This window comes from Pollicipes pollicipes, unplaced genomic scaffold (genome assembly GCF_011947565.3).
Source record: "Pollicipes pollicipes isolate AB1234 unplaced genomic scaffold, Ppol_2.1 Scaffold_4295;HRSCAF=5057_pilon_pilon_pilon, whole genome shotgun sequence".
Taxonomy (NCBI): Eukaryota; Metazoa; Arthropoda; class Thecostraca; order Pollicipedomorpha; family Pollicipedidae; genus Pollicipes; species Pollicipes pollicipes.
The window spans coordinates 36,176,883-36,192,723 of NW_023596461.1; the positions used below are offsets into that span (position 1 = coordinate 36,176,883).

Consider the following 15,841-nt stretch of genomic DNA (forward strand, 5'->3'; position numbering starts at 1 on the left):
ATAAAGGTGTTGCATGCCGAATCAAACCAAGGTTTTTGTCTAAAATTGATTTTTATTCGCACATTTCCTGCGTCTCCACAACCATACAGCTATAGCTGGAAAAACAACAAGGGAGAATGATAGATAGGACGCCAGAAGAATGAAACACGCAGCGCCATCGAAACAGGTCAATATTTCCGCCCGGAAACTACTCTGTATTACAAAAGCTACTCTTTCGCATGTATTATGAACACATTGTGACTAAATTGAGGCGACCGCAAAACCACTCAGAGCACAAATATCTGAGACCTCGTGCAATGTTCAGAGCTGAGCCGTCACAAGAACACATCGCACTGCTTGGAAGAAGCATCTACGCTATCTGGACCCAAGAGTAAAATCACTCCTGGCATTGCAACAACAAAATCAACAAGAGATCGGCGCACAGCACCGACAAACACACATGCATATGCAAAGTGACCCGGCCCACCGGTGGGAGGTCACACATCACCGATCAAACACTGCATACACACTCGAAGAGATTCTACAGTGGAGTCAGCAACAACAGTATAAATAGACGACGGTAATTTAACAAGTTAACAACAGACGGGGGGCGGGCACTGTCAGTGATTGCATCGCCCACCCGTCCTCGTTTGTACCGATCAGGACGGAGTTGTTATGTCATTCAGCGCGCCCAAGGGCGCTTCCTTGGGTGGGCGGGGCGTTACCTGGCCCCTATCACAACGGCTCGGCCCCTTGGTCCCTCTCACCCGGCATCGCCCCCGCTGACCATCAGCGACCTCAGCAGGAGGGAAACCCCCGCAAATGCACGACTGCATGCTTTGGCCCAGCCACCAGCTCCAGTCGCAATAACTCGCCAATCCTGCGTTGTCCCGAAGTCGCGGTGGATGTGTGGCGTCATTTTTTGTGCGCTCTGTTGACGGTAGCTCAACGACAGAACACTTACGGGGCGCAACTGACCGTTGCGCCGAGACGCAGCGCGTTTCTGTGTCACTCGCCTGCCTTTGTTGGCTGACCTGGATTAGAACAAGTGCGGTCCGCGTCGCAGTGCCGTTCGAGTCCTCCCGGTGCCGGGCCGCCTTACCCCGGCCGCCGCGGGGTCGACCGTGGGTCGACAGGGGTGACTCCAGACCGTCGCCGGCGTGGGCAGCTGCGGGCCCACTCGGCGCCGCTGCCGCCGCCCTGCCCGCGCGCGCGCGCGCGCAGCGTACCCGCCGGCCAGAAGTGTTACGGTTATCTGGGACAACGGCTTTCCACCGCGAGTCATGAAGGATGCCAGCACTGGCCGGAATGCTTGCGCGCGCCTCACCGACCCCATCTGATTCCAGAGCCACTCCGCGCCAGCCGGCAGACGAAAATGATACAGCTGAAACGGCGCGTTGCAGTAGGATGATGGTTGTGCGGGGCTTTGTGCAGAGCGTGCAACCGATTAGAATAAACTTTTCCAAGCCAAGATACAAACTTAAGCTGCAGTGGCTTTGTCCAGACACAGCATACTGCTTTTCTTCAAGGCTTCAGCCGCGATCGCAGTTGAAGTACGTGCCAGAAAGCACCTCGCAAGAGGCAGGGGTCCCTCCTGCTGACAGCCGCTCAGGCCACGACTTAAACATCCTCCTGTGAGACATGTGTCTTTAGCGCATGTCACGGTCCGTGACTAACCCCTGTTCCCCATCACCCTACGAATCCCACCTCCTGTCTTCCGCCCGGCGTCTGACCCGCTCGTCGCCGCGTTCTGCGCATGCGCATCAGCCGTGTTGTGGCCGTGCAGGGCATCGGCCTAGATACGAGCCCTCCGGATCCAACTGACCCACATGCGAACCAGACCGCTGTCGCCGGTCGGCCAGCCGGCCGCACCGGGTCGGGCTGGGCTGAGCCGGTTCGGCGGCGGCCACGCAAACCGGAAGTTGGTCCAAACGTGCCCCGGAAGCGGGGCCGTGGGTGACTGTGAGGCGGGGGAGGGGGTCGGTGGGACATCTCCCGGCATGCCGGGCGGCGGCGTGGCGACACGGGAAGTCACGCCGCTGCTGACCCGTCAGTAGGTCGCTGCGGCTTTCTCCGGGCGCGGCGCGGCGGCCGTGGCCAGCCTTGAAAGATCGATGTGCGCGCGCACCACTCACGCGCACCACCGGGTCCGAACGCGCCCACCGCATGGCCACCACGTCAGTCCCTGCTGATGCGCTTATGGATGTGATAGTGTTTGATGAGGTGCGCCTTTTGCCTAAACGCCTTACTGCACGTCTCGCACTTGAACGGCTTCTCGCCGGTGTGCGTGCGCAGGTGCACCTTGATGTTGCTCTTGTTGAGGAAGCCGCGGTTGCAGATGGTGCAGCGGTGCATAGGCCGGTCCTTGGTGCCCTCCGATGCGATCGACATTTTGATGAAGGAGCGCGCAAGCGCGCGCCGTTTCTTGGCGCTGGTGCCCGACTCGGCCTGCTGCGCGAGAGTCTCGCCGCCGCTGGCCGCATAGCTGGGCGGGCTGTAGGTGGCCAACGGCCGCTGCAGGCGCTGGTGTAGCTGGCCGCCTTGCAGCAGACTACCGTAGCCAGGCGGGTGCGCGGTGCGCGGTGGCGCGTAGCTGTGGCCTGACAGCAGGTTCTGCAGCATGGGGCTGGCGGCGCTGTACGGCAGGCCCGGGTGGACGGCGGCGGTGTGCGCCTGGCTGGCGGCGCCGTACCGCTGCAGCTGCGCCTGCGACTGGCCATCGATCCACGCCTCTAAGTCGTGCATGTCCGAGCTGGTGAAGTTGCCGAGGTCCATGTTCTCGGGCACGACCAGCTGCGGGTCGACCATGGCGTTGCCGATGATGGCGGCGAAGTCGTCGTCGGCCATGTCAGCGGCCGGGAACGTCTCGAGCGTGCCCGGCTCGGCAGGCTTCATCATTACCGACTCGCCTAGCTCGCCCATGCCGCTGGTGGTGGTGGACACCACCTCAGGCGTGCCGGGACCCGGTTCGGGTGCCGGGTAGTAGCCCGGCGAGCCGGCCGCTTCACCCGAACTCCCCACATAGTCACATTGGGTTAGCGCCTTGAGCGGTGGCACCGGCTTCAGCTCTGTGAAGCTGGAGGAGGCCGCACACGAGGCGGTGGACGACGAGGGTGCCGGCGACTGCGGCGGGAAGATGTGCTCGAGGCTGGTGGCGAGGCCGGCCTTGGCGTCGCCGCTGAAGCCGAAGTCCTCCCGCGTCCAAGCCTGCACGCAGTCGGGCGACGTCTGCTGATACAGCTTCATGGCGAGGCGGCCGGCTCAGTGGACCACTTCCAGCCGACCTGGTCACCAGCGATCAGCATACTCAGCGGCTTGCAATAGGTGGGCGTCATGTCAAGGGCGCCAGTTAGCGGGGAGGGCGCGCGGTGGACGCCGTCGGCCCAAGCGTTCATCAGACGAGGGCCAGTTATTGGCGTCCTTTTTGTGGTCTAAAGGAAGTGCGAATCATGAGCTGTCCAAAGGCACGGCCTTGGGGATGCAGATGTTGTTCCAGTTTCTTGTCTATGCCAGCCGTTGTATTTGAGCTCCTCTTAAGATGATCTTAAATGCGGAAGTAATGCAAACGAAAAGAGCATGTATCGCGGGAATTCTACCAAGCCAGAAACATTTAAATCGACATTTTAAAGACAAACACTCTGCAATATGTGCAAGAGCATACACACGCTCGCATACTATGCTCTGGATATTGTTGTTGTTGTTAATTAGGTACCCGAATCTATGCTGTTTAACCTGAACATAACCTGGTACTTTCATTAACACAAAGCTGCTTAGCAGGCTCTTCTCAGCGGATGTGACCAAAAATTGGATTTAAAGTGTGTTGGGCCACAAACTGATTGTCCCTGCACACAAAAGAGCTTCCCAGTCGTTGAACACAACAGGCGATAACAGAGGAAACTGGTTGGCAGTGTCGCATGCCTTATTTTGAAAAACAACGTGCCCGTAAAACTGACAGATTATCGGGGTCATGAGCTGGTGAAACTGTATTAACGTATGCGTATATATCATCCGGCAAATTCATACATCATGGCGCCACCAAAGATGCGGAATATACGATCACCGTGTGTTGACAAACAATGAGATCCTATTTTGCTGGCAAGACGCACGTGGTCTCTAGCATCTTGCAGAGAGCAGACATATGCATATGCATAAACATAAGTCACAGATTAGCGTGACTATTGGAAACAGCATGCGCTCTCCAGCTACCAAGAGCACGGAAACCGGGCAGCCATGAAAGGTGCAACTCGTGCGTGCATGGCCCACAGCTTTTGCAGCGAGCCAGCTAAAGCCGGCTAGACGCATGTGTTTCCTGCATCGAGTCAACTGGTATGACGCATCATCAAGGCCAGACGGCATTGTGTCCGGCCGGGCATTGAACTGTTCCTGGTTTCCAGCGAAATTCCACGTCCAAGATCAAGGACCCCGTGCAGCGAGGAGGCGCCGCGCCAGCAGCTCACGCCACTTCGAGGAAATCACGATGGGCAGCCAAGGACACGCTATATCTTCTGTGTGCAAAATTTGTTCACACGTGGAGTGCCCCGACTGCAAGAACGTCACCGAAGAAAGCAAAGGGGCTCGAGGTGCACGCGTGTCAGATAAAATACGGAATCAAAGACGAGTAAGATTTATGACCCGGGACGTCATGCAATCATCAGCCAGATTTATGAGCCAGGACGTCATACAATCATCAGCCAAATTTTGAATGTGCGGGATGATTCCTGTTTGGTCCATCAGCATCATTAAATGGAGCAATGCTCTTTGATGTAGAAGCATTTCACGTGAGCTTTCACCCAGAACTGTCCGAATAATTTGCTGGATACGTCGTGTAAAAAGCACAGACCAAAGCCAGGTGCCAAACGCGGTGAGCCATTTTTGGGCTTGAGGGAACGCAGACACCGTTAGCACACGACGGTCGTCAGCCGGCCGGCACGCCATGGTCAAGCTCATTCTGTCATCCCGCCAATTTATGTCTCTGAGGCCCCACTGCCTAGAAAACTGCATGCTTTGCAGATCGGCGAGAGCTGGCTCGAAGCACCGTCTCCCGGAAACGTAGAAGACGCTGCCGGGCGCGCAGTTCCGGCTCCCAGCTCCCAGCTCCCAGCATCCGGCTGAGGCTTGCCTGCAGCCCAGATGGGCCCCAACCGGTCGGGCCGCTGGGTGAAAAGGCGACCGGCTGCCAATGGAAAGTGATGCCAGACGCTGGCTGGAGAGGCGCTGGAAATTACAACGCACCAGAGGTAGAAGCTAAATACACGGGTTATTCATGACCTAGCCTGATCGATTGCAGGATCGCAGGAGGAATCAAGAACATGGCTGTCATATCAGCCACACGTGATGATGGATGTTTCCGGGAGCTGGAGCTGGCTGAATCTCTTTCGTGTAGCGAGCTGCAGTCTTCGATTTCATAGCACAGACCGCTGCTGTGTTTATTGCAATGCTTTTCGGTTGGCGCACTGGTTCCAAGAAAGGGGCGTACACGAGCCAAATGACATCAGTTCTTGGACGTCAGCCGTTTAGGTACCCAGCTGTGCCGTCGCATCAGTAGCACAAAGCTTATGATTTCTTTATCTTTACTTTAGAAAAACGCCCCTCAACGAAAGTCTTACATTCAGAAAAAAAAATATTCGCACGATGCCGTTGTCTACAGGGTCCGTTCCCGGAAGTTCGACACACCGAGAATACTGAGTTCAAGCGCCGGACGTTGGCCTCAAGGAAAGCGCGGCTGCGGGCGATGCCCACTAGCACGCGCGCCCGTTCAACCCTGAGCGGCGAAGGGCAGGGGAGGGGGTGCGACGCGGCGTTTAAAGGCCACACCATTCGGGTGGCGAGGACGCGGCCATGTTTCAAGTCATGAAGCTGAAGACCGCTTCTGAAACGGACGGCTCGACAGTTAACTACGACAGAAAGAGCGACCACAGGTCCAAAAGGGCGAAGGGCCAAGAATAACAGAAGCGGATGGACTCGTTCTGGTCAGCGTGAGGGAGGAGGGGTCAGACGGGTAGAAGGAAGATGGACGAGGACGGAGGAGGGTGAGTTTTGACAACATTATTGACAGATAACAGATAAGCGAGGCCCGACATATTTTGACAACGATCACCCCACGTAGCTCTAACAAAGGACCAACCGCCTGCGGTGAGTCCGATTAGATCAGTATATCACAGCCAGTTTAAAGCACACAAAAAACCGCGTTGAAATGCACGCGTAAGCGAATGCCTCTCTTGACCCTCGTCACGACCACAAGCTTTCTAAAAACAAAACAGATAAACGATCTGAAGTAGCAATGTTGTGCGCTTCAGTTTTACTTGTCGGCCACCATCCCTCAAGTTCAAGTACGGAACTGGATGCATAAGGGCCGAATGACAAGGGTCGTTACCGAAGCCGCCAAGCACCCGCCACGCTCCACTTTTTGAGAACGTCATGTGAGCTTAAATGGGGCGTGAATCACTTCACGCATCAAAACCCCCCAAAACAATAATTCGCGACATCCGAAAGCGAAACGCCGTTCCAGACTGCGATCCGTCCGGTGGAGGCGCCTTGTAAAAAGTTGGCGCGCGCCCGACACCGGCCACGGCTGGGGAGCTATCAGGGTCAGCGCGGGGAAACTCTCCGAGTGAAACTCGCCGGCGGACGCCGACCGCCGCTGCCGGCGCCGCCGTGTCGCCATGCGTTTAGGCGCGCCACGATTGTCTCCAGTGGCACTGCCCCGCCGGGCTGGGCGGTTGCCCGCCGGCGGCCGACGCGTCTGTGTTGGAAACGAGCGTTTCATGAACAGATCGAGGCGCGAAAACGCCACGCGGTGCCTCGAAGGCATCCCGACAAGGTTGCAATGCGGAAGCATGACGTGGGGTTGGTTCGGAAGTGCATGACCGAAATGAGACAGCTAGGGCAAACGTGTCGGAATAGTAAAAGGCTCTTGATTCATTTAGAACACAGCGTTGGAAGGACTGACGAGGTGTTTGCGGACTTTCCGACTCAGCGGAAAACGACGCAGACGCCTTTTGGCACCAGACGCAGAGCAGCAGAAGCACCATTGCCGGCCTCCCCGTCGCAGTCAGATTTTAGACCCATCACAGCCCGTGATTAAGTCAGTTATTGCGTAATCGTGGTGCCACGCTGGCCCAGAATCTTAACTGCCTCCGGTATGTGTGAAGCGGAGCAGGAGAGGACAGATCAAAGAAATCGCGTGCACTAACTCATGAAGCACCGTTTGTCCATAGGTCCTTGCGATAACCTTTGAACTCGAAGCTATGCCAGCAAAATGACAGTAAAACGGGCGAAACATGCAAACAGTTAAAGCAGCAGACGGCACGCACGCACGTCTATCACGCGCAGGGCTCGACGCTCGGTCCCCATGCCAGGCCGGCGCTCCAAACGGAGACCGTTGGCAGGTGCCCCACTTCCGTTAGACCGCTTCCTGCACCCTGCACGGCGGTCATTGTCGCTGCGGTCTGACCTCTGTGTCATGGCTCAGAGCAACTGCCGGCAGTGGCCAGCGCCACAGGTGTGACCAGGAAATGACTCGTTTTCCTCTTTTGCTGCAAATTTTACCTGGTAGGACTTGCCACTGGAAGATCTGGTCATGGATGGAACAGACAGATTATGGTCAGGCCGACAATAGGAAAATTATGGCGCGACCAAGGGTTTGCGGCTTTAATCAGAGCGTCGTGGTTAAAAAGCCCGCGGACTGCGCTGTAGCAAGATGATTGAATCTTAATAAGTTTCAGCGTAATGTAGGATCCGGAAGGTCATGAAATATATGGCTGTTCCGGTATCCGAACACGTTGCGTACGCCATGATAATCTTTCCTAATTTACAAATACCATAAAGCACATCTATGTTTATATTAAGGTTGATAGCAAATGTACGACTTGCCAAGCACAGTCTATGCCAGATGGGTGACGCCTGCCCCCACCAGGTGCCAGATGGATGATGCCGGCCGCCACCAGGTGCCAGATCCGTGACGCCGGCCCCCACCAGGTGCCAGATCCGTGACGCCGGCCCTCACCAGGTGCCAGATCCGTGACGCCGGCCGCTACCAGGTGCCAGATCCGTGACGCCGGCCGCTACCAGGTGCCAGATCCGTGATGCCGGCCCCCACCAGGTGCCAGATCCGTGATGCCGGCCCCAACAGGTGCCAGATCCGTGACCGCCGGCCGCCACCAGGTGTAAGATCCGCGACGCCGGCCGCCACCAGGTGCCAGATCCGTGATGCCCGGCCCCCACCAGGTGCCAGATCCGTGACACCGGCCGCCACCAGGTGCCAGATCTGTGATGCCGGCCCCCACCAGGTGCAAGCATCCGTGACGCCGGCCGCCACCAGGTGCCAGACCCGTGACGCCGGCCGCCACCAGGACCAGATCTGTGATGCCGGCTCCTACCCCGTGCCAGATCCGTGACACCGGCCCGCCACCAGGTGCCAGATCTGTGATGCCGGCCCCCCACAGGTGCCAGATCCGTGACGCCGGCCGCCACCAGTTGCCAGACCCGTGACGCCGGCCCGCCACCAGGTACCAGATCTGTGATGCCGGCTCCCTTACCCCGTGCCAGATCCGTGACACCGGCGCCAACCAGGTGCCAGATCTGTGATGCCGGCCACCACCAGGTGCCCCGATCCGTGACGCCGGCCGCCACAGGTGCCAGACCGTGACGCCGGCCGCCACCAGGTACCAGATCCCGTGATGGCCTGCTCCTACCCCGTGCCAGAATCTGTCGCATGCCGACTGCCGCCCCAGCACTAGATCCAGACACCACAGGAAAGTCGACAGGAAATGAGCACTGGTGACAGGAGATTGGAAAGCGGACAGGCTCCCAACAACGGCCACGGTTTGCTTACCTGTACTTGTTGCTTGCCGGCACTAGCCTAGGTGGTTGGCCATCGACCGAAGCATCATCCTGCAAGCATAGAGGTCATATGATATTGACAGAGTACGGAATACGTGACCTCGTTTCACAAAAACTGAGGGAGGGGCATTCTGAGAGAATTTGTACTTGATACAGGAGCTTGGACTACTTACGCTTTAGTTTCAGCTCGAAAAGTTTTTTTTTATAATTTTGTCTTATTTCATCCCACTTATCTCTATAATTCACATAAACATGGTCTCCCTTTTCATGAAACATTATTTTTTAGTCAAAGATGGTCTTCTGTCATCGACCAATCCAAAGTTTAATTTTAAATCTCATTAAAAAATGTGTATCCTCAATCTGAGGGCTCGATGCCAAATTAATGTAGCCTTTCTCGTCCTCTTAGAGCTGATGGTATACCTGTCTCGCCCGGCGGCAGCAGAACCAACCAAGCTTAAAATTTCCTCACATCTTTTGCGGTGGTCTCAACGTCTCCATTGCAGTAAGGGATAAGATGTTTCTGGGAAATCCCTCACATAGCTGGCACCACAGTCGCAAATCTCAGCAGCGCTCTCTCGAACTGTAAAAGATGCCGACAGCTTACCAGAGCAAAACGCTCGGAGGCCGTGCCCGATGGTCGACTGATGCATGCCAGCATCAGAACACAGAGCCCGCACGCGGGGCCGCACGCCATTGAGTCAGGTGGATCCCGCAGCGGTGCATATGCACAGCGTGTGGCCAAACCAGTGAGTCGGCCCGCCCAATCACAGCACAACCGGGTGGCGAACAACCAGCACTTGTTCGAGGCTCCGGGAGGATCGCCGCACATGCACGCCCGGCCCGTCAGCAGGCGCCGCGTACGCCACTGAGACGGCCCGCTGGAGTGCCCGGCCGCTTCATTGACATGCACGTGACCCGCGCCACTCCGAGTCTCCACGATATGGGGTCAGCGGAGGCGGGGCAGGTCATGCGTGGTGTATAGCCGGTCGGACAGAGCCGCGGCACACGAGACAGCGTCGACTTAAGGCTGCAATCTCGTAGAAGCGTGGCTGAGGCGAGGGGGCTGCGTTTCGGATGGGCCACAGTCGGGCTCCTTGGACTGGGTACATGTCCTGGGCCCTCGCGTAAACCGTGCGGACAACCTCCTGGCATGGAAGGCGACGACCACCGTCGACCAGGGGCAGGCGCTGCCCCTATCCTAGGCCGCCTGCGTCCCAATGCCACCCAGAAATCGGATTGGTCGGAATTACGCCGTGTACCATAAGCAGCGTGGGGTTTTACGGCAATGGCAAACGGCGAACTGTGCTTCAAATATCCGGCTGCGACGCCATTGTGAACGTTGCAGAAGAAATAATTATAATAATTGCGACCGGCATATCAGTTTTTGACTGAAATTAAGAGAAGGCACGCGGATATGATACGCTGATCTTGTCTTTGAGGCTAACCAAACCGGACTGAACGGAACCTAACGGCATGAGAAAAACCCCTTTCATAAGCTACTGCCCTCACCGCCGATCCATCTGTGCATCACTGGGTGACACTCCCGCCAACCATGACCCCATCAGTCACTCCGGACTGACCCCAGGCCAGATATGACGGCACTAACCAGCGTCGCTGCGCCTCCCCGACCGCCATCCAATCTCACAGCCGCCGGTGGGTGGCTGACACAAAAAGCGCGGCACCGCACGGGCAAGGTCCCGGACGGCGAGGGGTGGTCCGGCGCCGGGCTTTCCCGCGCCACGCCGTCATCACAACAGAGTCTCGCTCTCGGCTGACCCACATACGCCGGGCCGTGTGGGTGCGCGCAGTGGCGGCACCAGGCTCGCTCTCGAGGAGGACGCGCGGCTGGGGGCAGAGAGCTTGCACAGGTGGGCTGCCGGTCGCTTTGGGTGAGATAAGTGAGCGAGGAGAGAGCGTGTATGGATAAGGTCGGATAGGGGCCAGAAGGCGGTGCAATACACCAGCCCCCTATTGAGGTTCGCCGGAACCGGCACGTCCGGCCGCGCGTGGTGGTGGCACCGTGTCTGCTTCGTGCTGCTCCGAGGCCGACGGCCAAAGCCAGTCAGGGCCGCTCGACCACAGCGGTGCAAGCGAAGAAGGAAGCACCCAGAGCATCCGCCATCATAGTGGTGACGTTCCAAAGAGCTCCGGTCGTTTCGAGGGAATGGCACATCGTTTTCATAAAATTAGACGCATTGAGGGGGGACATAACTAACGTTGGTGGCATCAACACAAGACAACTCGCATGCTTGTTGTGACGCTAGTTCCGACAATAATTACTGTTATCGACATGGACAGCTGCCGATAATTGTCTAATGACTTCACTTCTGAGCAAAGATGCGTGGAAAGGTTGGAACCCCCACATAGCTGGAAGATTCGCGTTGTCGACTCCATTAACACCCCCTATTTGGCTTAGTGGGGCAAGCAGGGCCCCGGCCGTAAACGGCCGCGGTCGAGGCCTCGTCAAGAACAGAGCACGCTAAGCCGACAGTTGTCCGGTTTCCTGGCTGTTCCAGTCTGGCAAGTTCCTTCGGGCCTGCCTGCCATGAGATGTGCTCGGAGGCGGTTGCCATGGCCGCCGACCGGCGTCCGGTCCGACGAGACGGCGGCGCGGGACACGTTTAGCCCGATGGGGCAGCCATATCGGCTCGACGGGCCTGATAGGTCAGTCGAGCTGGCTCAGTGAAGTGGCTACCCGTGGGCTCATGTTCGGCCTCGCCTGTCACGCTCGTGTGGACGAGGGGGACTGCTCGGTGGCAGTTGTGGGACGGAGTGTGGTGCGCTTGAGCCGGTAGCACGACGACGGACTGATAATGTAGCCACTCATTGCGCGTTGGGTTGGCGGGCTGCTACCGGAAATTACATTCCGCAAACGGTTTATTACGCCATGATATTACTGGCAACGAATTTCACATCCGTCTTAAGAACCTACGCCGATTCAGGGCTGTTTAGATATATTTCATTCAAGATATAATATGCGTCGCGTCGGAAATGGAAATATCGAATATTTTTGGGCGAACCAAGAAAACTGTACAGGATTCCGCAAATCCATGAAACGACGACATGAATCCATGACGTACATGTCAGGAGGCCAGCCAGACACGGGCCAGAATTTGCACCGCAGCTAAAGCGTGACACGGACCCGGGTGACTGCACGCGCAGCTGAAGCGTGACAACCAGTCCTCGGGGACTTGCAACCGCAGCCGAAGCATAACACAAGTCCTCGGGGACTGCACCGCAGCTGAAGTATAACACCAGTCCATCGGGATTGCACCGCAGCTGAAGTATAGCACCAGTCCTAGGGGACTGCACCGCAGCCGAAGCATAACACAAGTCCTCGGGGACTGCACCGCAGCTGAAGTATAACACCAGTCCATCGGGGATTGCACCGCAGCTGAAGTATAGCACCAGTCCTAGGGGAACTGCACCGCGCTGAAGCATAACACCAGTCCTCGGGGACTGCACCGCAGCTCACCGCAGCTGAAGTATAACACCAGCCCTCGGGGACTGTACCGCAGCTGAAGTATAACACCAGCCCTCGGGGACTGCACCGCAGTGGGATCGGAACACCAGCTCTCGAGGACTGCGACGCACTCCGTCCGATCTGAACGCTGCAGACCCGCGGCAGCGCCGGCCTAGACACCGCCGGTGTGACCCAGGGAGGTTTGGACCTCGCGCTGGACACTGCCGATATGGATCCAGGACAGATCGACACAATCACGGAGCACGGCAGCGAGGATAACGCCAGATATTATGTTACATGCAATAAGCCGAATGTTTTTTTTTTCTAAATTCGTCGTGAATGTATGTTTTCTACTGGGATTCAGGACTGCTGCATGATATGTTTTGTAAATGTTTCTGGTTATAGCAATGTTTCTTGCAAGTTCTGCGCTTGTTTTTGTGAAAAGCACAAACTCAAAATTTTGGGAGTTCAAAGCGTTTGCAGGGCATGCTGTTACCCACAGATCTCTGTGTGATATGAACTAGTGCTTTTGCATGCCACTACTCTGGAAGCGAAGGCCATGCGCGCAACGAGCTTGTTTATAATCGGCTGCATGGTCGCCGCAAAGACAAGGAAAACTTAACACTGTTTTCCAAGCAATTTGCTAACGTGCATGCAGGATAGCAGCAGCTAGCCAGAATGTACTCAACTGCACACGATGCAAAGCTCCGACACGAAGCCAAGACGTGTCAATAGTTGAGAAAAAGCGCACGTGGCCACGCGCGGCATTAGATGGTGTTGTAGGTTTTTGGGCACTCTAACCTCGGACTCTGCCTGTCATCAGCGTTGGCCGCGCCTGCGCCAGGCTCCAGAGCCTGCACGCTGCGCCTGTCTCGCCAGGCGCCGGCGCCGCGAGGGCCGCGTCCCACCCGATGCGTGACACCGGAAGCCGCCCTCTAACGGTAACACGACCGTAGGGCAGCACCGGCCGAGACCGGAGGCCGTAGCGGCCGACGCGGGCCCAACCGCAGCCGGAGCCCATCAGCGCTCGTCTGCTTCGGCCGGCCGACCCCTGACCCGGCGGTGGGTGGGTTGTGCGTCGGCTGACCGATCGGCCGATCCCGTCAGCAGGGAAGATGGCCCGGATAAGAGGTGCGTAGATCAGGACCAGCCGACAATGACGCGGTTCCCTAGTCGCAGCCAGATACGGAGTGTGCGAAATGGTGTATGGAACTAACGAACAGATCCTCAGATTGGCCTCTCTGAGATGAAACGTGGTGACAAACTATGAAATGTTTTGCACTGATCGATGTAGGGTAACAAAACTTTTGTACCAAGTCACGGAACTTGACTTTATCTATTTCATAGCAGTGTTTCCAATCCCTGAAGATCTAGAGGAAATACTGTGCAAAGCTGTCATGGATCTCAGGTCAGACCAGAATCGGGGGTCACTAAATAACTATTGACCGTTGACGTTGGAAGGTGCTAGTGCTTCGTGCTATAGGATTAGGCAGATATTTGGCAAGGAAACACACGGTGCCTCATCAGTGGCAGTTACCAATCGCCGGCCACAATAAGCCGCTTCTGTCATATCCGGGCGGCATTTATGGTGCATAGCCTCAAGCACAACACAGAACGTAACTCATGCCACATTAACAGCCGCGAACTATCCACCAAGTCCCCTCCCGGCCATCGACAAGGCCGCGGCTCGCGCTGTCTGCCTGCACGGCCCTCGCGCCAAGGGGGTCAGCGCGGCGCGGGCCCGGGAACCGCCCGCAGTGGGTCAGCAGACTCGGCGCGCCGCCGCGTCAGTCCCGCCAACCGCGACTCAGCAGGCGTCGGAGGACGGCGCACCGTTAGAGCGCGACCAGCAGGCGGCGCCGCCGCCGGCGAGGCGCTTCTCGGCGCGCGGCCGGGGACACGACGGGGCCGACCGTATGCTGCGTCACGTCGGACGTGCTTTCACCGCTTGTGGTGGCGCGCTGATGTGGAGAGCCACAATCGGATATATTGGTGGTGTTATATGAATGGGCAGCAGCGGTTTGCGTGGCATATGGTTGGACACGGAGGGTGTGAATTGTGTTGCGACAATGGTCTTCACCGCGTATTCCAGACTAACTTGCAACAAACATTAAATCCTTTCGTAAATGCTTTGCGTGAAACGCGCTACAAAGGACTTGGTGGTATGGTACGTAAAGTAAAATGACTTATCCAATATTAGGCGACATTTCTTCCGCCAACAGTGTAAAAAGTGACCTAAAAATGTGTCACACCACTTTTGGCATCTTGCAACAACGAGCAGTCCAGAACTTCCTGCTTGAGAACGATTCCAGTCACCTTTGAAGCGGTTTTCTGGCGCTACCGTCAGCAGCTGCCGTCAGCGCTTCTGTTGAGCCTGCGTGGCGACAGAGCCGGCCTGGGCCGTGCCGCCAAGCAGGCCACCAGCACCACCCGGACGAGTGGATGGCGGCGGCGGCGGCAGCGGCAGCGCCGACCATATCCGGGCCAGCGCGCGGCCGCCGGCGATGGCCATGACTTTGCGCATGCTGCGGCCGGCCGGGCGGCCGGACGGCGGCAGCGGCAGCGGCCCAACTCCAGTGGGCCACGCGGCCGCCGGCGGCGCCCGTTTCTGGCACACGGCTCCGGCCGACATGGCAACGGACGCCGTGGCCGGCAGGTGGTCGACGCTGAGCGCGGCCAGGAGCAGCGCAGTCGGCAGCTCCAGCGGCTGACGCGACGACTCGACTAGGGTACTGTCTGGTGCCAATGGCGAGGGAGTCCCATTGATGCCGCTTTTTGGACGCCATTAAGGTATAAGTGGCGCATTGATGGAGGAAAAGGGGCGGATGGGGGTTACACTGAGCAAATTTGTCTTAAAATAGGACACAGGTTCCGTGAGAGCAAGAAATACGCTGTTTTTCTGTCATTTTATCCCATCAAAGGCAGGCCTCCGGGTAATTCGGCTAACAAAGCCAAAGAAGAAAAACAACGAAGTGCAGTGAATTAAAAGCGGTGAGGTGATATGGTAGCTGCACGCGCAGTTGTGGCATTAAGAGGATCAAAACTATACGTTTAGCTTCTCTCTTAACAAAAGTTAAGATTTGAGGTGACAAGCCCCACATAGTGAACGATCCCAGGAAATTGTGGCATGACGTCAAATTTCAGATGATGGCTGTTGGAACGGTGCATATTTGACCATGAATAAGGGACACGTACAGATTTGTGCATCACCTGCCTTTTACCAATCCGTAGTTACTTGACGTGAGACATGTCACATGATATAAGGTAAGGCAGCGGGCCGGAGCATGCCCTATTGCAAAAAAACACACACAAAACCGTACAGGATGCTCCATATCCCAAGCCAGGACACATCCCCACCCGCCACTCGTCTGAGGACGGCGACTGAGTTCAGCAGCGATGAGGATGCCCCTTGCTCGTGCACGATCATCTGGTGCTGCGCGGCTGGCTTACCTGGTCAGCAGAGCTGATCCGATCGGCGGCGTCTGTGTCGGAGCTCGGACCGCCACCACCAGCACACAGTCACCCCAACGCACCGGCCTCGACTGCGCACAGACGCCA

The 15,841-nt window shown here is 57.1% G+C and overlaps 1 protein-coding gene across 1 annotated transcript; it reads right to left on the bottom strand.

Moving 5' to 3' along the window:
* Nucleotides 1-207: 207 nt before the first annotated feature.
* Nucleotides 208-15,841, bottom strand: LOC119097016 (B lymphocyte-induced maturation protein 1 homolog). The gene is made up of 3 exons (XM_037220027.1): nt 15,734-15,841; nt 8,813-8,871; nt 208-3,293 (listed from the first exon to the last, which is right to left on the bottom strand). Exon 3 carries the CDS (start codon nt 3,223-3,225, stop codon nt 2,158-2,160), a length of 1,068 nt encoding a protein of 355 aa, XP_037075922.1. The 5' UTR covers nt 3,226-3,293; nt 8,813-8,871; nt 15,734-15,841; the 3' UTR covers nt 208-2,157.

Coding starts and splice junctions, on each gene's coding strand:
- LOC119097016 (XM_037220027.1), bottom strand. CDS start 3,225: ATGAAGCTGTATCAGCAGACGTCGCCCGACTGCGTGCAGGCTTGGACG.